At 45.0% G+C, this 22,741-nt stretch overlaps 1 protein-coding gene across 4 annotated transcripts in view; it reads right to left on the bottom strand.

The window, feature by feature from the left end:
* The window catches only part of myo16 (myosin XVI), an 89,666-nt gene that overhangs the window by 9,607 nt on the left and 57,318 nt on the right, over positions 1-22,741 (bottom strand). For all 4 annotated transcript variants that reach the window (XR_013077952.1, XR_013077951.1, XR_013077953.1 and 1 more), the window contains 13 exons: positions 22,488-22,640; positions 21,972-22,172; positions 21,099-21,174; positions 19,817-20,013; positions 18,734-18,814; positions 16,809-17,014; positions 9,832-9,934; positions 9,056-9,152; positions 8,672-8,945; positions 5,340-5,722; positions 3,967-5,220; positions 1,311-1,463; positions 649-734 (listed from right to left, as the gene is read on the bottom strand). Coding sequence is in view for 1 of the 4 variants with exons in the window: in XM_076746704.1 (XP_076602819.1) it covers positions 649-734; positions 1,311-1,463; positions 3,967-5,220; positions 5,340-5,722; positions 8,672-8,945; positions 9,056-9,152; positions 9,832-9,934; positions 16,809-17,014; positions 18,734-18,814; positions 19,817-20,013; positions 21,099-21,174; positions 21,972-22,172; positions 22,488-22,640 (3,264 nt within the window). In the remaining 3 variants the exon portion in view is untranslated. The remainder of the gene's footprint in view (positions 1-648; positions 735-1,310; positions 1,464-3,966; positions 5,221-5,339; positions 5,723-8,671; positions 8,946-9,055; positions 9,153-9,831; positions 9,935-16,808; positions 17,015-18,733; positions 18,815-19,816; positions 20,014-21,098; positions 21,175-21,971; positions 22,173-22,487; positions 22,641-22,741) is intronic.

Genomic DNA, 22,741 nt, shown 5'->3' with positions numbered 1-22,741 from the left:
GTCTCACTGGGGCGTGACTGGCTGTCCCTGTGGAGGTCTTTCATGCTGCACTGGTCACGTGACAATGATCAGACCCCGATATCTTAATGTCTTTACATTATTAAAGCTGTTTAAAGTGCATGTGTTTATCAGTTTGTGGTGTGTCTGAGCTTTCAAAAGGTTCTTTCACTCACAGATAGTTTCCACTTTATCATCAGAGTTTTATTGATTGCATATATTAGAGGCTGTGTGTGTGTGTGTGTGTGTGTGTGTGTGCATATCGGCATGACAGCATGTGTATACAAACTTGCGTGCAAGCATGCAGGACATTAAATTCAATCCTGTAACTGTATACCTGTCTACAGAGCGAGAGAAAGCTCACATGTCATGGGTGATATGTGTTGTTCAAAGGAGGCCACTTTCCTGTCCACTCAAAATGTCAACAAACCCAAAACAAAACACAGGCCGGATAGAGTTGTGTAGAGGTTGTGTGTGTGTGTTTGTGTGTGTAAGCGTGGGTGTATGTGTGCATGCATAGGCAGGTGCGTCTGTTACATAAGGTGTTAGAAAGTGCGACAAAAAGGAAAAAGCACCTGGTGCCATCAGTAAGGTGTCTGACAGTAACTCCCATAGTGTATCTTCATGTGTCTTCTGTCTTTGTGTGTTTACCTGAGTATGATGACTGTCCATGTGTCTGTGCAGAGAGGTGGAGCTGGAGGAGTTTGACTTGCTGTGACTCTCATCCTCTAGAGACCCTGGACGCACAATATCAAAAGCACATTACAAAGCATGAAACATCTGACTGGAAGTCCACCCACACACTGACGGGTACGCACCGAAGGACACCTCACGCTTCAAATGCACAGGGGCTGAAAAAGCTTTTGTCATGCACAAAAACTGTGGCTGCCAATCTCTCTGAGCATTTAAGGAAAATTGCAATCACTCTCTGGTTGCAGCTGAAAAATTAGGGCCCTCTTTTATGAGGCCTGTGGTCTCCTTTCTTTACTTCACTCGTTATGTCATGTGATTTCCCTCCCCTCCCTCAGCGCCTGTACAGTGCTTTTATTTCAGGCATCTCCATGACAGATTTAAGTGATTATATGACTTTGTTGTGACATGGGCAAAAGGGTAAAAGGAGAGTCAACAGCTTAGTCTGGTCTGCCAGATTACTTTCTTCACTCACAGTGGAGTCAGTGGGGTTAGCCTCTTTAGTCACAACATTAATCACAGGAATAGTCGACTGTTTATTTAGGCCTTTTAGCTGCTTTCTTTTACTCCCCTCCCCCTTACATGAAAAATGATGTGATTTGAATTAACCACGTTAATGTTACCATTGGAGATCTGGTTGCCGTTCTCTACGGGGGCCGGGCTCGGGGAGTGAGGAGAGTGGTTGTTGGCGTTCTTGTCCTGAAGTTGTAGAGATGGTGAGGTGGGGGCAGAGCCACATTCTTCCCTCCCTGGCAGATTGATGTTAGAATTAAATCCTGGAAAGAATATAGCCAAAGAAAAACACACTTCAGTGCATGTCATACAGTAAATATTACAGTTTTAGAATTCAATTAATCATGTGTTAATTTCCAGCATCTTTTCTCCACTCAGTCCCGCCCCCGTTGCACATGTATCATAGCCTTTAAAAAAAAATTCAGCCAGTCTTTCTGCTAGGAAGGTGACTCCACATGACCTGCCTCTGCCCCTGCTGCAGCTCCTCAGGGCTCACATGCTCTCACACACTGAATGAGTAAGCGACTGCGGGTACATGTGTGTATGGGAGTGTGAATGGGAATTCATCAGCTGCCATCCCACACTGAGAATGCGTGCCTTGCGGTCCCCCCATGCTGGTCACAAGATGACTAAATATAAACTTAGCAAACTCTGCTATAGGTCCCATGGGGTCGGTGCGTGTTTTTGAGAGACAAAAGGCCAGGTAGAGGGACGGAGCCCATGTGAGGCCTGCATGCCTGGAAAGAGATGAGTCACGGTGAATATTTGGATTTGTACAATGAAGACCATAATGAGGGAGAATTTGACTTTCGTCCAATTTTGAGAAATTTGTATGTTGCTTTTAAGGCACGAGGTGTCTGACGACAGTGATTTCCTGAAGCCTGCCAAGACCACCTGCCCTCTTCCCCTGGCATTCCTGTGGTTTTCTCATTCCCTGAGGATGAAGAAAGGGAGGAGGAGGAGTTGGAGGAAAAAGAGGCAGCTGCTCTTCACAGAGATGTCTGGGATAGCAGCTGTAACCCCTGGCCACTCCCACGGCGTCAGGTATCACACTCTGTCATTTAACAGCCGAGAGGGAACGGAAGTAGGCCATCCTGTTAAGCCCATCGGCATCCCTCTGCGCTCTGATCTAAGCGGCCCGCCTTGCTTTGCCTACTCAAAATAACAGCAAGGTTGTGAACCCCAGTGCCAGGTTCCCCCTGTCACACACACAGACACTGTTTCCATGACGCCAGCGCTTTTCCTGCGCAGGTCCAGCTGCTGATGAAGAGTCAAGTGCGAGACGTCACGTGAGGCATATGCGTCAGCCTGTGCACAGCTCTCATACCGTCTCTTATAAGGACTTCAGCTTCATAACTCTTGAACTTGTAACAGTTATAGAAGTATGACACAACTTTGTCTTAAACGGGAAACTCCAGAATAATATGATGCACCAACAGCTAATACTTTGATTTGATTGTAATTTTTCCCACTGTTTGGGATGTTGTGTTTGCTGCTGCTGGGCAGTCACACTGCCTTCAGTAGAACATGAGTGAGCTGTTAAATATTTGATACCCATCCTCATCATTCTACTGCTCATGTATTATTAAACCCGCCACAACTAATACACTTGGAGGGAAGAGAGACTCAGATAAAAGCACAATGGGACAGGGCAGCCTCTACCTTCTCTTGTATGCCTGCGCTTCCTCAAACTGCAGTAGAGATGGGAAATTCATGTTCATAAAAGCACCACAAAGTAATCTCTTCGGATTTGAAACCTCTGACCTGAGGACCCTCCCTTCTCATTCACTAGGTGTGACAAATATGTTTGGCCTCATTTTGCAAAGGTCAACCTTTGCATCAGTGTCACAGAGCCTATATGTGCTCTGCATGTAGCCAACTGAACAAACGCCAACGCACCTAGATCATAGTTAGAATGCAGTGTGATGCTAAGTGGGCTGCACCAGCTAGCTCATGAGGTAACATGTAATAAGGCAGCTGCTGCAGCCAAAGGGCACTGCACTGGAGACTGTAACAAATGGGCTGCCTCAAGTGGGCCAAAGAGGGTGGCTGGCTACAACACCTGAATCAATGTAAGGAGTTTCTAAATGTAGAGAAGGGGGATTTATGAGAAAGGCTGCTGGGTGCTGGTGCATCTCACCTCTCTACCATAGAGCATGTGTGTAAACCTACATGCACACGGACTCACAGCCACATACAGACACAGGAGGTTATTACTTACCTACAACCCCACACTACTTCTCCTGTATAGAAGGTAATCACCCAGTACCCCATAAATCATGTGGCAGTGAGCAGACTAACACTTTGATCATGAACTCATCATAGCAGATAGAACACATAATGGACGCATGCACTCCTGCACACATGCACATGTACACACATGCACATGTACACACACACACACACACACGCACACACACACACACACACACACACACACACACACACACACACACACACACACACACTCTCAGGTGGGGTAAATGGGACACAGTGTAAAAAAGCAAAGGTTAACTCTCCACCTCCTACACATGTACCCACCGACCAGGTTCATATATAGGTGGTTTGGCCTAATCTGACCTATATTATTCCAACTGCAAATGGCCCACTCACCCATGAACATAAATGCATTTAAAAACAATGACTGAGGGGGAAACGTTCCCAACGGTATATGCAATGTAATCTTGACTCTGCTCGTGTTTTAGACGTGTGTAACTGTGCGTGAGTATGTGTGTGTGCATGTGTGTGTGAGCATTACTGACAAACCTCCATCTCTCATCTTGCGTCCAGATGTGGACTTCCTCAGCAGGCTGCGCCCAGAGCTGAACAGAGTGTTGAGCTCATCCAGTGGGCTGGTCAGGGGTCTGCCATTGGCCGGGTTGAACAGCAGGGGAGAGGAGGAGCACGAGTGTGCTCTGCGAGGCTCAGGGCGAGACATCTTCACTGGGGAATAGGGAGGTGGCTTCCCCAGTGGTTCTCCACTTGCCCTTTGAGAGGAAGATGTTTTGGGGGAGTCACTCCCTGTGACAGATGCTGCTCGTGTCAGAGCCAGGAAGTTAGCTTCAGGAGGGAAGGGAAAGTGTGAAGGAGGTCTGTATGGGGGAGGTGGGACACTGGGGGGAGGAGGTGGAGGTGGAGGGGTGAGTGGGGGTGTGGACTTCTTTTCTGGCATGAGGACAGTGAGGCTTGGGGAAGAGTCAGCCCTCTGGCGGGCATACTGTGGGGACAGGGGGCTGTCTGGGCCAGTAGCATAGTTCAGGTTTGTCTCAAACACAGGCAGCTTCTTTACCTCTAGTGGGGTGAGGGGTGACTCATCTGAAGCAGGAGAGCAGGTGACAGGGGAGGGGGGAAACACCAGGAGAGGTGGACGGTGGGGAAGCAGGTTGGGGAAGGGAGCAGGGATTTCACAGCTGCCATCTTTGCCATGTGGTGTTTTAGGAGTTCCGCTGTTGAACGTGCTCTGTGAGTGAGTGATGTCCATGGCAGCTGTCACTCCTGATGCAATCCGTTTGGTGTCCCCACTCTGAGGAGGAGATGTCCCTAATCCTACCAGGCCCAAGCCAAGAGCCTCCAGTTTGGCTGCCTTGGAAACCACAGTGGCAGGAGTTCCACCATCTTCTGGGGGGAAATACTTCATCTCCTCGTAGACGGCCTCTGACTCAGCCTGCTCTGGGCTATCAGGGGGCTCCTGGAGGCTCCGAGCACGTGGCTGGGAGCCCAACATCTCTATGTACACGTCCTCCTCATCTTGGCCCCGGTACAGGCTTAGTCCTATCCCTTGAGGTGCATCTAAAGAGGCCGCTTTCTGCATCAAACCACCAAACCCTCCAAATCCCCCAGCACGGGACAGCAAGGCCAGCTTTACATCAGCAGGGCGCAGCTGATGGATATAGGGTGCCACAGCGTTGATCTCCTCATATGAGCCTGTCAGTTTAGTGTTGGGACTGCGTTTAGGTTTGGGAGGCGGCACTTTCCTCATGGTTGTGTAGTCATCACTGTGGGGACGGGGCTTGGACAAAGCTGAGGAAATTATAAAAGAAGCAATTAAATCCAATGAAAGTCATGACATCAGGCAACAGCACTGAGGCACAAAAAGCACCATCTGTTGTATCTACTAAAGACCAGTAGAGGTGATGTACCTGCAGGGTCTGTGGGTGACAGCTGGGACTTAGGAGGGCTTCCAGCTGGTGAACCATACCCCTCAGGAGTGGGGCTCTCTTTGGCTGCCATCATCAACCCTGCACTAACTGCTTCATAGGATGCACTCAGACGAGTGTTGGGGTCCCTCTTTGGTTTGGGAGGAGGTTGCTTACGCGGAGAGGAAAGACCTCCCCCGCCTGCCCCGTCCTCGTTGCTATGAGCTATCTGCTGCAGGGCTGGTTTGATGGATGGACTGGCAGAGGTATGGACCATGTTCTCCATGGCAAGGGGGGTGGGTACTGAGCTCGATCGAAAGTGGCGAATAACTCGACTGCCTCCATTTATAGAGCCTTCAAAGACTTTCCCACTTTTCTCCAGAACCCTGCAAATGGGAGGAATAACAGAATTGGTGTTTGAATGGAAGAAAGACAAAAATAATTTGACCATTTATACTGTCTTCATCACTTGTGCTTGATTCAAGCTTTAGCTACAGGCACAACGTTTTCCCATCCAATAATTTTCTGATCCAGATTGAGTTAATTTTATCATTTCCATCGTCGGTAAACTCAAACTCAGCGTATGACTGCTTCAACTGTCATGCCACAAATACGAGCTAAGGAGGCCAATTGGAGGATAAAGACCAAAGAGATTATAATTCTAATCTCCTTTCAGTAATTTGATAACATCCAGTTTGATATTTCCTTCGCTAATCTGCGTGAGCCATCTGCTGGTTCCATGACTGCAGGGGCGGGGGCCATGTGTGTGTAGGCGATGGGGGAACGCATTTTAAAAACCTGGAGAGAAATTAGGTGGGGTTGTGTAAATGTGTGCGTGTCAGTGTGTTCATGTGTAAGTGTGCAGAAGTGTGTATGTGCCTGTTAATCCCCTCTACAATCCTCTCCCAGTCCGCCTACTGACACCCCTCCTCCTGTTGGAAGCCTCCCTGTGCTGCTGTCCTCGCACCAAGACGCACAAGGACACATTGAGGACAGAGAAATCAAGTGTGTGTATGTCTCTTTTCATCTTACAGTATGTATTGCTTTATTCTAATGTTAAAACTCAAGTAAATTATTAAAATATATTCAAAAGTATTAAAAACTGCAGGCAGTCAGTGCATTGTGTCGACTTTTTCCACTTTTGTGTTTCAAGTGCAGCCATTGTGCATTAAAATAATGTGCCATAGAGGGTCATTTTACACTGTTCTGACTTCACTCTTTCAAGCGCTTCAAAGCTTTATGTTCATCTAAGATAATATTTAAAGTGAAGCACCCGTACGTGTCTGTGGTTTACATGATAAGTCTTTAAAAATGTGTCGACACATACATTTTGTCATTTTGTCAAAAAGCCTTTTTAGCATAAGGTCTTACCAGAAACAAGGCTGGCGTTTTTCAAAGATTAGGAAAATGAAGGTTGCTCATTTACTGCCACTCCAAAGAGCTTCTTATTACCTTTTTTTAACCCTTTCTATCTCAGTCCTCCAGGGTTACTCCAGTTTCTTCAGGCATGATATGTTATGTTAGAATGAGGTGGTGTGGAGATAAAGATAGTGTTCTGTAGGTGCAACACAATACTAAAACAATCTGATAACAGAGCTCATTATCTGACTATCCATCATGAAACATACAATTAAAAGCCTACAGTGCACAGGGATACAATGACATCATTAATCACAAAACACACGTGGTGCAGACAAGCACACACACACGCAGGAACACACACACACACACACACACACACACACACACACACACACACACACACACACACACACACAAACATTTATAAAAGGAAATGATTCCTTCATACGGTCATTAATCCTGTGAGCGACAGTAAGTGCAGACTGTTTATTTTCGAGGCTAAATAATTCTACAGTCAAGATGAGGCCATCACATGTTGTATTATAACCAGGGTTCTAAATTAACACCCGCTTACCCGCCAAATGCGGGTTAAAATTCATATTGGCGGGTGTAAATAAAAACTTACTAGCCAATTTGGCCGGTAATGCATTAGGCAATCATGTCAGAGCCGCTCTACAGTTCTCGGTCATTTGTCCCCCTGACAGTCCGTCCTACATTTCCCATGAACACTGTCGTAATGCTACGTGATGACGTCCAAGACGCCCATTGGCTGTGCGCAGGCACACTACAGTCTGTAGTGCAACCGGCGCGAGAAACCACGGAAACGCAAACACAAAGAAAAAGAAGAAGAATGAACGGCGGCGTATAAACTGTAGAAAAGGAGACTGAGCTAGCTAAAAGTAAAAAGTAAAGTTAAACTAAATGCTGCGGTGGTTGGGACAGACGTCTGGGGGCGAGAAGAGGAAGGAGGCAGGGGATGAGAATGTCGACAAAGCGTGCGAAACGAAGAAAAGAAAGTTTAACGCTAAATGGCTGACAGGTCGTGAATGGCTTGTGTTTGATCACGAAAATGCCGTCATGTTTTGTAAGGATTGCCGCATGTACACGAAAGAAAAAAACAAGACGAATAATTTTGTGGTGGGGACTAATAATTTTAAAGTCGAGGCAGTAAAGGACCATGAGAGTGCCCGAAGTCATCAGGAGAGCCTAAGGAGTCTGCAATACTGACTGCTGCACTATTTGTGTTTTCTAGTTGTACATACATAATTCAATTTATTACCAATGCAATTTTTTGCAAGTGTTTAAGTCATGGCTGTTACTTATATATATTTCTTATTAAAGAAGGAAAGCAGGAACACTTTAAGTTGAAAGGAAAAATACATTTTATTAGGAATGTAATGATACTAAATACTTACTGGAAAATGTCTTAGAAAATAATAAATCTGACAGCATTTTTTGTTTGTATAAATTAAATGTTTGCACTTTCTGTGTATGTTTTGTTTCATGTGTTGTACTTTCTGTGCATTTTTCATGCCAACAATGTAAATAAAATGATCAAATGTATTCAGTGGCACTCATAATCTCTTATTTTCACCGGAAAAAAATTTGGCTAGTGGAAATTCTGATTGGCTGGTAACTTTAGAAGGTCACCAGCCACATTGGCTGGTGATCAAAAAAGTTAATTTAGAACCCTGATTATAACCTATATCATGAGTAATAACAGCCCTGTTTTATTGGATATATAATCGGGATTTAATAGTCTTGGTTGCATTGGTGTGAAGGATCAGAATCAGAATCAGGTTTATTATTGCCAAGTTTCCACAAGAAAAACAAGGAATTTGACTTGGTAAAATGATGTCTCGTCTTGTTGGGAACCTATAGTAAATATCAAGTAATCAGTAATCAGCATTTCTTGAATATTAATGTATCTTTGTATTAAGATCTGAATGAAGCCACGGTGTTGGCTGATTTACCTCCTGACAGGCTGATCCTCCTCCTTGCCCACTGGCTCAGGCCTCTCACCAAGTGGTGGGCTGCTGCCAAGGGTGTTGACAAGGCTGTTGCCTTGGCAGCGCAGGCGGTCGCTCTCTCGTGCGATGTCGGACGCGTTTTGGATGACCAGCTGGTCGTAGGTTCGCAGCCCCATGTCTTCTGCCCCCTGCAGGAAACGCTGCACACTGCACTCCTCTTTCTGCTGGAATGACAGCCTGCGATGAATGCGCTGTCGGGCCAGCCAGCCACGTACCACTGAGACATGAGGAAGAGGAGGAGGAGGAGGAAGACAAACACATCAGAGGTGTCAGTGCCAGAAAGACAGATGAACCCTAAAAGAACTACATGGGTTGCTGGTGCGTTACCTTTCTGACAGGTGATGATCTTCTTATGAAGCTGGTAGCAGCGGTCGTTGAGCTGGTCTGCCTGCCAGTACCTCAGAAACACTTTACTGCTGCCCATCTACACACACAACAGCAATCAAAAGGGTGTGACTTGCTGGTTGAGGGATGGGAGAGCAGTGGTGTAGCAATGATGTATGATAATAGGTGGGTGTGGAGTGTGGGGATGGGGTTTGCATGTTAACACTGCATTCATTTCCTGGGCTTAGGGGGCATTTGGGAAGGTGACAGAGGTCACTCTATACCAGGTGCACTGAACTATGGGACTGACATACTTCCACTGACAGACACTATTCATTCCACCACACGCTACTTGTAGGAGTGGTGTGTGTGTGTGTGTGTGTGTGTGTGTGTGTGTGTGTGTGTGTGTGTGTGTGTGTCTGTAAAGCAGGGCTGTATGAAAAGGTGGCTGCTGAGCATTGTGGAGGAGTGTGTGTGCGTGTGCGAGGCGGGAGCTGATGTGACCTGTAGGGTCACACACTCAGACACAACAGCAGTCTGGCAGACAGGACAGAGAGGGGGGTGGAGTGGTCCATGCTGCTGCTGTGTGTGTGTGTGTGTGTGTGTATGTGAGAAGACTGATGATGAGGTGGGACAGCTGGAACGAGTTGTCAAAGATTCCATGGGATCTTTCACATAGAGGGTCAGGGATTAAGTCATTTGGCAAATCTTTTGTTACTGATGGAGACAGAAAAAGAGGCAAGACACACAAACACAAAAGTACACACGCACACACACACCTGCCATCCCTGGAGTTTGGACTGTTGCAGAACTGAGTGACATCTTTCCTCTGGTGACAATTTCTTCTTGTCTCCCAAAGTTGGAATGACAAGGTCTTTATATCTGAGACACAGAAATAAAGACAGAGAGCATTAGAGACAAAAGATCTCAAAGCGCTGAACTTAAACATTTCGAAGAGAATAGCGACACCCCTTCCTTTCACAAACAATCGGTTCAAATGTCAGTGGGGTCATACAGCAGGCCAGCCAAACAGCATCTGCTCCTATTGGTGTTGCCCTGGGCAACCGTTGCTATGAATGGTCAGCTGGATGGAGACAGTGGTTTGTTTGTGCCTGGGATGGTGGGGGTGAGAGAGAAAGTGAGCAAGAGATATGTTGACACAGAATTCAATAACAGACAGTATATATATCTCTACATGTAAATAACTGTAGATATTTTTTAAGTGTGGTGTGGATTTGTAATGTGTGGACATGAAAGAATGAATGAATGAATGAATGAATGAGTGTGAGGGACAGAAGCTTTCCACTTTCAATGTCTGGACGGACAGGAAAGTGTGACTGGAATAAAAACAAAGCCGTCTCCGCTTCAGAAGCAGTTACTTCTGAGGGGCCCTTCTGAGTCTCTCTTCACCTGCTCCAGGACGATTCAGCTGCCACACAGTCTCTAAGTGTAGACATAATTGTAGTGAAGAGTGCTTACAACAGCGAGCGCTCATTATGGCTAAATCTTTCATTTGTACTGGCCCACGCTGGGTGTGGCGATCCTGATGAGGGTGTTCCCTCATTCCATCGAAACGTTCAGCTGAACAGAGCATTATCACCTGTGACAGACAACTGGCAAACAGATCTCTTCCTCATTGTGTACAGAGGAACAGGATACACCGATTCCAAAAGTTGGGACACCGACAAAAATAAAAGAGAATGTGATAACTCATCATTTGTGACATTCACTCAATAGAAAACAGCCCAAGGCAAAATATTTAATGTCTGACCTCATCAGCTTCATTGATTTTTGTTAATATCTGCTTATTCTGAATTTGATGCAGCAACATGTTTCAAACACGTTGGGACAGGAGCAACTAAAGACTGAGAACAATGTGGAATGCTCCAAAAACACCTGTTTGGAACATTCCACAGGTAAACAGGCTCATTGGTAACAGGTGATAGTATCATGATTGGGTATGAAAGGGGCATCCTGGAAAGACTCAGTCATTCACAAGCAAGGATGGAGAGAGGTTCACCAATTTGTGAATGCATGATTGGATAAAGGAGATTAATACATAAACTCAGGTACATTTCATAAAACTGTAAAGACACTTTCTGTGTAAATGATTGCATTCTGTTCTTACACAGCATCCCAACTATCTTGGAATCGGAGTTGTGCATATGAATGCTTGGTTAACAACACAGGAGACACAATTCCTTATTTTAAAGACAACAGATTGAGAGTTTACCATTGCATTTTCGTCCAGGAGCCGCAAGTACATTTTATTAATTAAAAACAAAGTTATATTACTGCGATGAGGCTCATGATTTCAGTAGCTGGCATGACTGGTACAGGGGTGACCCACGCAGATCAATAGTTTTAGGTAGCTCCACTTTTTGGCTTTACCACACTGTAGTGTAACTACACTATAATCTGCCAGACATCAGTTTTGAAATGTATTTTGGGATATGTAGGAGTGTATACTGTATGTGCACAAATAAATCAGCAAATCTGATATTTTCAGAATGAAATAAGAATAACAGCCAAGAAAATAAAAAAAAAGCAAACTTCACATCCGTTGCTCAGTGCATTTTGTCAGTCAGTGTTTCTCTTCTGTTATCAATGAGAGGCAGAGCCAACTGATGATGTCACAAATCTGATGAGGAAAATATAAGAAGCAGATGGCTGGAAGCATAAACCACTTGTGTTGTCAATGGTGAGTAAGTGAGGGCATGTGAATATGGGATGTGTTTGATTTGGAGGAGTGGGGCCTGTCTGAACTCTCCCTAACCCTCTCTCTGTATGGTAATACCAGTCCTACAGACAGCACACGCTGTCCCTCTGGGCCCATAAAACACAAAGGAACCCTGCAAACCCGTGACCTCTCCTATGAGCATATGAAACCCATCGATGGTCCCCACTTTTACAGGACCCAAGGGGACTTCATGTTGAGTCACAGAAGTGAGATAACCCCTTTGATAAGAGTTTAAATGGAAGGCTACAAGGCACTAATGTGGCTCCATGACCAAAGGGCCATCAGTGACTACTATAACTGAGTATCACAAAGGTGGTGAAGGCAATGCAGCTGGAATTTAAACCACTCACTTCCTCTTTGAAGCTGATTTCCATCAGACAAACTGTCAGTTGTCACATCCTCAAAGCCTATCGCCTCTTTTTAGTGATGGACTTTCACCCCAGTGGTCAATGATGCATACTCTTTTGCTGGTAATTTAACAACCTACAAATGTGTGCATTTATCCACCTGTGGGAGATAATGAGGACCCACTTTGACTTGGCCATATAGAAAACCTGACCTATATATTTGTGAGCTGCGTTTGTGACATGCAACACAGCACAAATGGAGAGCTGGGACTTAAAGAAACAAGGTTCAAGTGGTAGCATTTGACCTTACACATTGGCAGAAAATAAACCCCGGCCACAAAACGCATAGTGTATCATAAAAGACAAATAAAGGCAACAGTAAAATAGATTTCCTCATAAATCACTCTGGTTACCAGGACACTAATGTCATTTGCTTCAGGCGGCCACTGTGACTTAGTGAAGTGGTCTGCGTGGTTCCAGTGTGCAAGTGTGTGTTTGTGTGCAAACACTAATGTGTTTGTTCACAAGCAACCTGAAGATAAATGGCTGATTCATTGGGTTGTCATTTTGATTAGTCAAGGGTAGAGGTCTGATTTGAAAGAGTGACAAATGGAAAGAGGAAAAAGGAGCAAGAAACTGGGTAAAATTGAGATTGTGTGTGTGCACATGAGAGAAACAGGCAGAGAACAAAGGAGAGATAAAGACTGAACGGCAAAGAAGAAAGGAATAAAAACGTGCTGGGATCAGGAAGAAAGAAGAGGCGGGAAGATGAAATAAATAAAGAATATGGTGGTTCAGAGGAGAGAGCGTGTGAGGAACGGATGAGAAACTGTGTGAGAAAGAGCTCTGTGAAGACAGCAGTGAAGTCCACCCCCACTCTGCAGCAGCTCCCTCTTAGGCCAAGGCTGTGTGATATGATATGAGATATGAATGGCACTTGGGCTGAGCTGACTGGTGTCTTTATGAGTGGCAGCCACTTAAATTAACCACAGCCTTATTGTATAAACAGCAGAACAGGGACACACATCAGAAAGGCACATACTTTCAGTAATTTCATCCCTTACAATTTGAAATTCAGTAAGTAAACTACAGTTTGTAATCCTGCTATGTTATCTTATATATTGGTTTCCTCTCGGTGCATTCAGAGAACAGACTGGTTTGGGTCACATTAGTTCAACACAGGCACCAGAACAAGAACAGGGACTCTGTCACAGCCGCTGGCCAGAGTGCCGATCCTGGTCTTGGGTCATTTGATGGGTTAGACACCTGCTGGAGGAGACCTGATCAGGAGTCAGGAGAGTGATTTGTGTATCTCTGTTTACTGATGTAGCCTCTCTTGCTTTCCCTTACAGATAAAATCTATGTTTATATACAGTAACAGCATTCCAGCAAGACCATGAATCTAGCAGAGATGGACCATATTCATGCAGCAACCCATCATCAGGACACAGCAAGCGGAAGTATCTGATCTGGTGAGAAGCCTGACTGCAGTTTTACACTCAATACAGGATGTCTCCAAAGCTGCAGCAGTTAGTCGCTGATTGACAACAGCTACCACGCTTCCAGGGCTCTGGACACACAGTGTATCAATGAGAGGATGAGAGTCTCATTCATGATCTCATTACTCAGCAGGCCTGGGCTAAAATACTATGGGGAGAGCGAGCATCTGCCTGCCTGACTTTGAGCTTTTCCAGTAGATCTAAAGTGTATCAATCATCCAGTTACAGAACAGACGATACCAAAGCATCTGTGTTATAACCTGAGCGTAGTAACAGACGTGCTGAGTACTCCATTAGGTCCGGATATTAGTGACAGGGAGTGGATGGAGTGCTGCTTCTTCCTTTCCAATGTTTACCATCAGGGATTGCAGAAAAGATAAAATGAGTTGGCTTCTCTGGAACAGCTGGAGGACCTGGCAGAGTTGGAGTATTGGAGGTCTACCTGTCAACTAATCTAGCTCAAGTCTACACCTGAGACTATCAATAGTGTGTTCATAGCTCAATCACACCCTGTCAACCTGTCTAATGTTACATCTTGCTGCAGGAAATGTTTGGCAAAAAGAGAGCAGCCGCCCAGCCATCACACTGCCTGTTTGAAAACACATCTCCTCCCTGGTGCTTGTCCTTCTCTGGGTCACCTCTGCTCCCTCCCCACTCCAGCTGGCTTGGAGCAACACATCAAAGAGGCTCTCTTCATGGGGTTTATGCATCCATTCACTTCACCAGCTGGACCAGGTTTCTTCTTTGAAAAATTATGGTTCTCTCCACCCATGTGCTGACAGCCATCCTCTGTATAATACCCCTGAATTGTTACCTCATGTTAGCTTAAGATTCCTAGCACATCTGGGCCGCTACCATTTGAGAGGGAGATGAGTGGAAGACCCTTTAATACTTTGATAACTGGCAAATAATCCAACAGTATTTCAGGCCTTGGTGAATAATGTTCTGGACTAAGCTTTATCTTTGTGTGGTGTCTTTATAGCAGAATGGTTAAGGCCTAACATGTGTCTTAACCACAAAGTCCACGGTTCAAGCTTTGTTGCATGTCATACCCTCTGTCTGCTCTTGTTTCCTGTCTGCCTCTATAATGTTGTGTCCAATAAAGGTGAAAATACCAATAAATTACCTTAAAAGTAACACATTTTTTTAAATTCAGTTGTCATGCATTGCCTGATAAATATGAGTTTCGTAATGAACCCTGTTTATGGTGATGCTGCACATTTGCTTGTGTTTAAACTCATCCAGACAGTTCTCATCCACTTCTCCTGGAAGTGGATGTGTCAGATGAGGGTATTCAAGCTGCCATGTCTCTCTTGTCTTCCACTGACAATAAGCTTTACACATACATGCACTGGTGCTGCCAAGGGGTAGCCATGGCTACACTGACACAATCACAAATAACGTAAACTTTACAATGCGGATGTACAACAAAAGTCCTAGAAACCAGGCTGCAATCTTAAATAAGCTGACTAATTCTCTGGAAATACACACACTATTTTCCTCACACACTTTGGTTTATATCCAGCCCTGCTACGATTATGTTCCTCCTTTCTGGTGACCAGCTGGCCCTTGTGATGCTCAGTTATCTGCTGGTCACACCCATTGCTAACACAGTGTTATCATACAACACATGGCTGCCTAACACTATAGGACACTCACTCGCATTCTCTCACACACGCACAACAGCTTTCACGAAGCCCTCATCGGGAATCTTTCAATTACAGCTTGAACGATGACAGTCTTGGCTCTGTAAGGTATATCCATCAAAAACACAAAGGAGCTGGGGGAATCTATATTGGATTCACTTCATCATTTTACACAGGCGTGGTTCTCCAGATTCAATTCCCTGGTCAGGCTTTCCCACATGAAAACCTATTATGTGAGTTTCACTTATCCATTTCACTTGGTGCATATTTGACCAGAAACATTAAATGTCAGACTGCACCTAGAATAAATGCAGCACACTTCATCCATTTGCACAATACTACACAGGGCCTGGGTAACTGCTTTCTCTGTTCTTCATTATGCACCCTTTTGCTGGTTAAGTGCTTTTTACCCGTCCTCTACAAAATGAAGTCAGGATAAGAAATCTGACCAGAAATCCTTAAGTTTACCAAATAAGAGCGTGAGCCGTGGCTTTCCACGCAGCAGGAATTGTAACAGGAATAACAATAATAAACAGGATCTTGAGCCATTGCATTTTCTATTAATCAAAGTTTTAAGTAAGGACAGACACTTACTGTGTGTGTGTGTGTGTGTGTGTGTGTGTGTGTGTGTGTGTGAGAGAGAGAGAGAGAGAGAGAGAGAGAGAGAGAGAGAGAGTGTGGTGATGTGATGATGTTTACAGCAGGGTAGTGGAAACTTTTGGGGGGGTCATGTGACCAGCTTTGTCCTCTCTTATTATCTGGCAGGAATGTTCATGTTAATCCCTTTATCCTCAAAAAGAGAGAGAGAGAGAGAGAGAGAGAGAGGCTGGGAGACAGACTGAGGATGGGGGGGCAGACTTATAGCTAAATCCTCTCAATATTCCACTGGTTCTCAGAATCAGAGGAACAGGAAGAGAAAGATTGAGAGAAAACGCTAAACCGGGAATATAGTGAAAGAGCTAAGAAAAGAGGGAGATGGGGAGAGATAATGACGACAATTCAAGTATGGGACATGGAGACCTTACACACAACTGACTGGTTAATGTGTGTGTGTGTGTGTGTGTGTCAGGCTGACATGGGAAATGTGATAGTGGCATTCATCAGCTCCAACAGACTCCTCTAAAAAAGCCATTCAAGGTCATTTTGTGCTTCTACCAGTAAGGGTTGCTGTGACTTGTCAATGCTAATGTGTCAGCCTGCATGTGAGCATGAGATCCCGTACAGCAGGTGCAGAGAAGCCATATGCTGTCAGACTTTCAGTTTACTTTGAACTGCTTGCCCTGTCAAACATAAACAGACAGCGATCACAGTGACCTGCAGGGAGTGTAACGTATCTGAACAACTGAGATCAGTGAGACAGATATAGAGAAGACAAATCCACCATCTTTAAGACCTTTTCTTTCAATAAGAAGCTGAGGAGGAGGCTGTGAAGTGAACAAATCAGCACAGATAGAACAATAACTTCAGAGGACGAGTCATGACAGTCGCAGCGCTCTTAATTATGCAACATGCTCTGGCACTGACCTGCTGAGGAAGCCTGGGAAAGACAGGCGGACAGGGTATCCATAACGGATCATGCGCACCATCTCAAGCACCCCGATGTGCTGCAGCTGGGTAGATACATGGAAGCTGTCAAAACTGTCTGGCTGACCGCTGGCATTGGGGCGCACACACTCCACAAAGTGAGGAGTGCAAGCCTGCAGCTTACTGATCACCTCTGACAGTGAGTTCTGAAAGAAAGAAAAGGAGAGGAGATACAGATGAAGGCACTCACTAATTTCACAGTCATATTATTAGTCATATTATTAGTGTTTTGGTTGTTCTTGTACAGTAAGTGCTATAGAAGGTAAAGGAAGGGCCCGCTGTCTTCTTCCTTTGATGTTGTAACTTGATTTCGGAGCCACAGTGCCTGGTGTGAGACAAAGTGGTCTGATTTTTGGGCGTGTGTTTTGCTTCAGGAGGATGCAAAAACACAAAGAGCTCCTCTTTTCTCTTTCTATGGGTGTGTGAGTGTGTGAGAGCTTTGCTTCGAGCCCTGAATCCACAGATGCTGCATCCAAGGTCACACGAATACGCACACATCCAAATACGCGTAAATACTCACATCTGTGTCTTTGCCACTCCTCAAACTGACGTAAGTCTCTGCTCTGCATACGTTTAAGTACAATGATCAGCACCTCTCCCCTCAACTTTGAACGTCACTGCCAGCATTCACATTGTCGTCGTCCCTCTAAACATGCACGCACACACACAAATGCAGGCGCACGGCACACAGTGGTTGTTGTTCATTGTTCATTCATTCATGTGGAGGGCTTCATGCTTGGCTTGGTACAGCATCATTCTTCAGCCCACTCTCTCCTTCCCTGCCATTCCCTGAGGGACTCATCGACCACAAGCCCACAACTCTGATTGTGCAACACACTGGCTTCATTCAAACCAAAAGGTACAGCTTCTCTGGGCCACATTTCAGCCTCCTTGCGTCATCAGCAGACACTGAACTGCGTTCCTCTAACTGAATATTATTGTTGCTTTATATATAGTTTTATATATATATATATAGCCCTGCGAAATCACAGTATCCTACTCTGAATAGGTCTTAGGGCTGCACTGTTCCAAAGGCTGTGTTTGTGCACAATGAGAATAATGTTCAGTGTTTTGAGGACTTGGTTGATCGAGTGGGTGTGCAACAAAGAGGATGCCGTAAACTACAGATCTTTCTTGAGATTAGGACTAAATTCATGCAAAACCTAACGAATCCCTGCAATAATTTGAGATCTGAGCCAGCTCCATGCAGGTACTATAGGCCCTTTAGTATAGGGAATCTGTGTTAAATACATACAAGCATAAATACAGAGGTAAAATGAACACATTGGTTTGTCTGATTGGCATCAAGACTGTGAATTACAGGTATATATTGAGGTTTCCAACAGTTAAGGGCTGCCAAACACTGCTTCAATAATATGCTTGTCAAGTTGTAGCTTAATATGTTTAATTTCTATCTGTCATCATTTTACAGAAGGATTGAGAATCATCCAACTACAAAGTTCATTTTCCAGATTGCTTCTTCACTGCAAGGGGGCCAAAGCCTACTCCAGCATGCACTGGGCAAGCGGCAGGGCACGCTGTGGGCAGGACCCTAACACATACAGACAAACACATTGTTAGCTGTGGACAACTTAGAGTCAAATCACCTGACCTGCACGCCTTTAGACTGTGGGAGGATACTAGAATACAAGAAAACCCATGCAGAGGACATGCAAACTCTGACCTTCTTGCTGTGAGGCATATGTGCTAACCAATGAGTCAGCGTGCTCATTAAGGACTATTATGGAACAGAAAACCAAGCATCATGATTTATGACTCAGAGACCTCCTTCTGAATTAGCCCTGGCCTCATCTTGTCTTATAAAAACTACAAATGTGAGGTGGGTGGAGGGGAAGGATTCTTACCCTCAGCTGGACAGCCACTGTGATGGGCCCACAGCGCTCTAGCCGTTGCAGGAAGGAGCTCGAGCCTTTCTTCTTCAACATCTGAAAATGGAAAGCGGTAGTAGAGAGAAAAAATTGGAAATAGCCATGCGTCTTACATGAAGTGGCCGCTGAGGAATATGGAATCATCACAACATAATCGTCAGAAATTTACATCACGCTAGGCTGCGTGGTTTTGATCAGACATCCGAACATGACACCTAAAAATCCTTTCGTCTTTGGTGCTGTGTAGGATGTTTGCAATGGACACTAAACAGCCCCTTAGACCACTTCTCTGTGAGCCCCAGTTATTCTGTTTCATATGCTTTACAGCCCAGCTTGGCCCACGGCATTTATTGTCTTATTTATTGTCTTACACTCAATGTAGCGTTGCAATATTACCTAATGTTACCGTACAAGGCCGCTGGGACAGATCAGGGAGGTGAAAGAGGTCTTATGTAAGCCTGTTCTCTAGATAGCTAATGAGGCACAGAGACAGCAGGCAGAGGTTACACAACCAGCAAGACTTTTCAGTCACACATGTGCACCAGTATGATATACTTTCCAAAACATTAAAAAAGATCAAATGGAGACAGAGATCCAGAGAGCGAGGGGGGGGTGGACTGAAAAAAAGAGACTTGGTATATTGAGAATATATTTATGAGGCGTGTGATTTGTGTTTTTATGATTGTGTGTCATGAGAAAAGTGTAAAATAACATGGCTGTGTGCATGTTGATGCATGCTTGTGGAGTTTCTATCTCAAACAAACCCAATTCCCACAGGTTTATATATAGCCCTGTGGTGGGAAGTAGCTTAAATTAGAGTGTTGTTTTTTTTTTTTTTTTCCAAAAATACTATGTCTGTTTTTCCATTGATCTGCACAGCAGTCAGTCCCTATTGGGACAAAAAGTTTCTGACTTACTGTGGCACTGACTGTGCTTCTTCAACTCAACAATTCCTATGTTTCATATAGATGACCATAGCTTCAGTGCAACAACAGACGTGCTGCATGCATCCTTTGTGTAAAATCTTGCACTCACCACTGTCTGAACAATGTACTGTACCTTTGTAAGGTCATGGTACCGCCGAGGCTTTTGGGCAACAGTGTTGGCAGTGACAAGGGAGGCTGACGGTATCCTGTGGAGCAACAGGGCAGCTTTAGGCCCCCTCAGCCCAGCACGGCCCTGGGCTGCTGGCACCAGAGAACCAGTCTGAGTCAGCTTGGACTGGAAGAGCTGCTGCAGTAACACACTCTCACTGGCTGCCGGGCACAAAGCACATACAGAGAGAGAGAGAGAGAGAGGGAGGAAAATAAGGATGAAAAGAAGCAACAGCATTGGTGGAAATAAGGGGGTGGGGGAGAATGAGGAGAGGTGGAATGAAAAGATAGAAGGAAAGAAAGGAGGGAACAGTGAGGAGGATGTAAACAAGGAAGGAAGGAAGCATCAGAGGAGGAGTGAGGGTAGGGAGGAGGCATTGAGTTAGGCTCCATGTAAACAATCAGTCAGGCAACAAGAGAGGGTGGACCATGCCATTCGACAAAACGTGGAGCGGTCCACAACAACAATGAGCTCATTCAGAAAGCCAAACAACATGTGTGTGAATGTAGGCGTGTGGCTCTCATCTGAAAGGCTGAAAGGCTGAGAGAGAGAGAGAGAGGGAGAGAGGGAGAGAGAGAGAGAGAGAGAGAGAGAGAGAGAGAGAGAGAGAGAGAGAAAGAGAGGGGCAGGATGATGATAGGTAGGCATACAAAGCAAAGAAAAACAAACACGAGTCCTGGTCTCATTTGAGGACTTAATTACACCCAGCTACAAGGGTAATTGTCTTTTAATTTAAAGCAATCATTACCACCACCTGAATATAGACTTACTCTGCTGTCCTATTGGCTTTAAGGCTTAACTCGAAGTGGAGGGGGGATGACGTCCATAAGCAGAAACCACATAATGTACATATGTCAGTGTGTGCAGATGAATGGCAGTGACGCATCGACTCGGTCAGATGGAGGGACAACAGCCAAGTGTGAGTTAAGGGCTAGCCTTTAGAAGATTAGCCTCATCATGGGAATTATAGCAATTAGGCTGCTGGATGTAAGGCTAGCCTGGCAGTTACACAACGACTGCCTGTGTCCCTCTAACCACAACACCCCACATCTGGCACCTTCTATAGACAATATACACACAGACTGTGCTGTCTGCTGCATATGTGATGAAACACACACAAACACAACCACACTTAGACAGAGAGTGGTTTTGTGTGCTGTTAGTTTAGACAAGAGTGCATCTTTGTCATCAAGTGTGCTCTGACGCCACAGTGTGCTCACATGCATGTTATTCATTGGGTACTTACACTTCATCACAAGCAAGAGATTCTGAGGAAGGGAGTCCTTGTTTCTTGTGAGGGATCCTGTAAGGTCGTATGCAATCTGGCGGAAAAACAAGTCATACGTGGAAATTCACATACACAGTACATTCACTCTCATGCAACATAAACAGTTATGAATACCGTTGATCAAACTACACAAATGTCTTTATTAAAGAACCACAGGAAGCTCTTTTGGCTGCAAGATGTGGTTGGGTTTAAATATAAAAAATACTAGGTCTTCAGGCATATTTTGGTTAAAAGTATTTACCAAAAACTGAATCGTAACCATGCACAGCATTTAGCAGTGCACTCCTCCATCACATGTACAGATAATCTGCCAGCATGCCATTAAATAGGAATTCAGTAAAATTACAACCCTCTGCATGCACAATGCATTCCCCGATCACATGTGCGGCCCACTCTTCCGCAAACACGACTGCACTGTCTGAGCTGAAAACTGCATGCTTATTTTATTACATTTCAGTCAACCAGCAGGTAGCAGGCTGAAGCACAGTACACAGTTTAGTGTATGACCACATGAAAGATATGGTCACAATCTGCCCTTCTGTTCCTGAGTTATGACGTTGAATAATGGCAAGAAAAGTATTTTTGTAGAACATTACAATGTCACAGTGAAGTTGACCTTTGACCTTTTGGATATAAAACGTCATCACTGCGTCATTTCATCTTATGAGACATTGTCTGAAAATGTGTCATAATTAGCATATGAATTCTAGTGTTATGGCCAGAAATGTGTTTTGTGACATCACAGTGACCTTTGACTACCAAATCTATCCCCACTCCCCTACCCTACCACCTCTGAACACATATATACGTTTTTCTGAAGTATAGACAGACCTGTGCAGCATAGTGGCTGACAGTGAAGGCTGGGCCCTGGTCTTTGGGCGGGGGGTTTCCATTGCCGTCCTTGGTTGTGAGAGAGAGGCCGTGAGTCGGATTGGAGTCCAGCTGGGTCGACAGCCTCTTGTACAGGGTCTGCTCTGCTGGCCGCAGGCTCTGGCTCTCCTCATCTAACACACACAGCAGTCCCTGAGGCCTCTGGATGAGGATCAAACACATGGTCATATGTTACTCATGTCAGTCATGTTTACAAAGCACCCCTGATGGTAATACTAATAAATTATGTTCCTTATGTTGTTTTTTTTTTTTACAACCAACCAGCATTTACATGTCACATTTTTGTTGGATGTCTCACTGTCAAATTAAACTAAACTTAAACTAATTAAACATTTTTTTCACTTTGGCCGTGTCATTTTAAAGCTTTCGTCAGTCTCTGGGTAGGCTTCCAAAGCTGAATTACATCATGAGACACCAAACTGGACTGGACTGGTCAAAACCAGCAACATCAAACACCTGAAGAAAGAAGTCCAGAACGGCGGGCTGGTTGCTGGGGGAGCATGGGGTCTCCATGGCGATGCCCTCCTGCAGACACTCAGCCTGCTCCTGCTGGAACAGCACCTCAGAGACGTAGAGCCTCAGCCGCTCATTGGTCATGTTCACGCACAGCTGGAATGCATGCAACACACACAGTAAACACACACATCAGTGCACAAATACAATCTCGAACACTTGAACTTGTTGTGGCACCAACAGGGAAGTCAATGGGT

The sequence above is a fragment of the Chaetodon auriga genome, chromosome 13 (genome assembly GCF_051107435.1).
Source record: "Chaetodon auriga isolate fChaAug3 chromosome 13, fChaAug3.hap1, whole genome shotgun sequence".
NCBI classification, from domain to species: domain Eukaryota; kingdom Metazoa; phylum Chordata; class Actinopteri; order Chaetodontiformes; family Chaetodontidae; genus Chaetodon; species Chaetodon auriga.
This window is presented reverse-complemented; position numbering and strand designations above follow the sequence as displayed.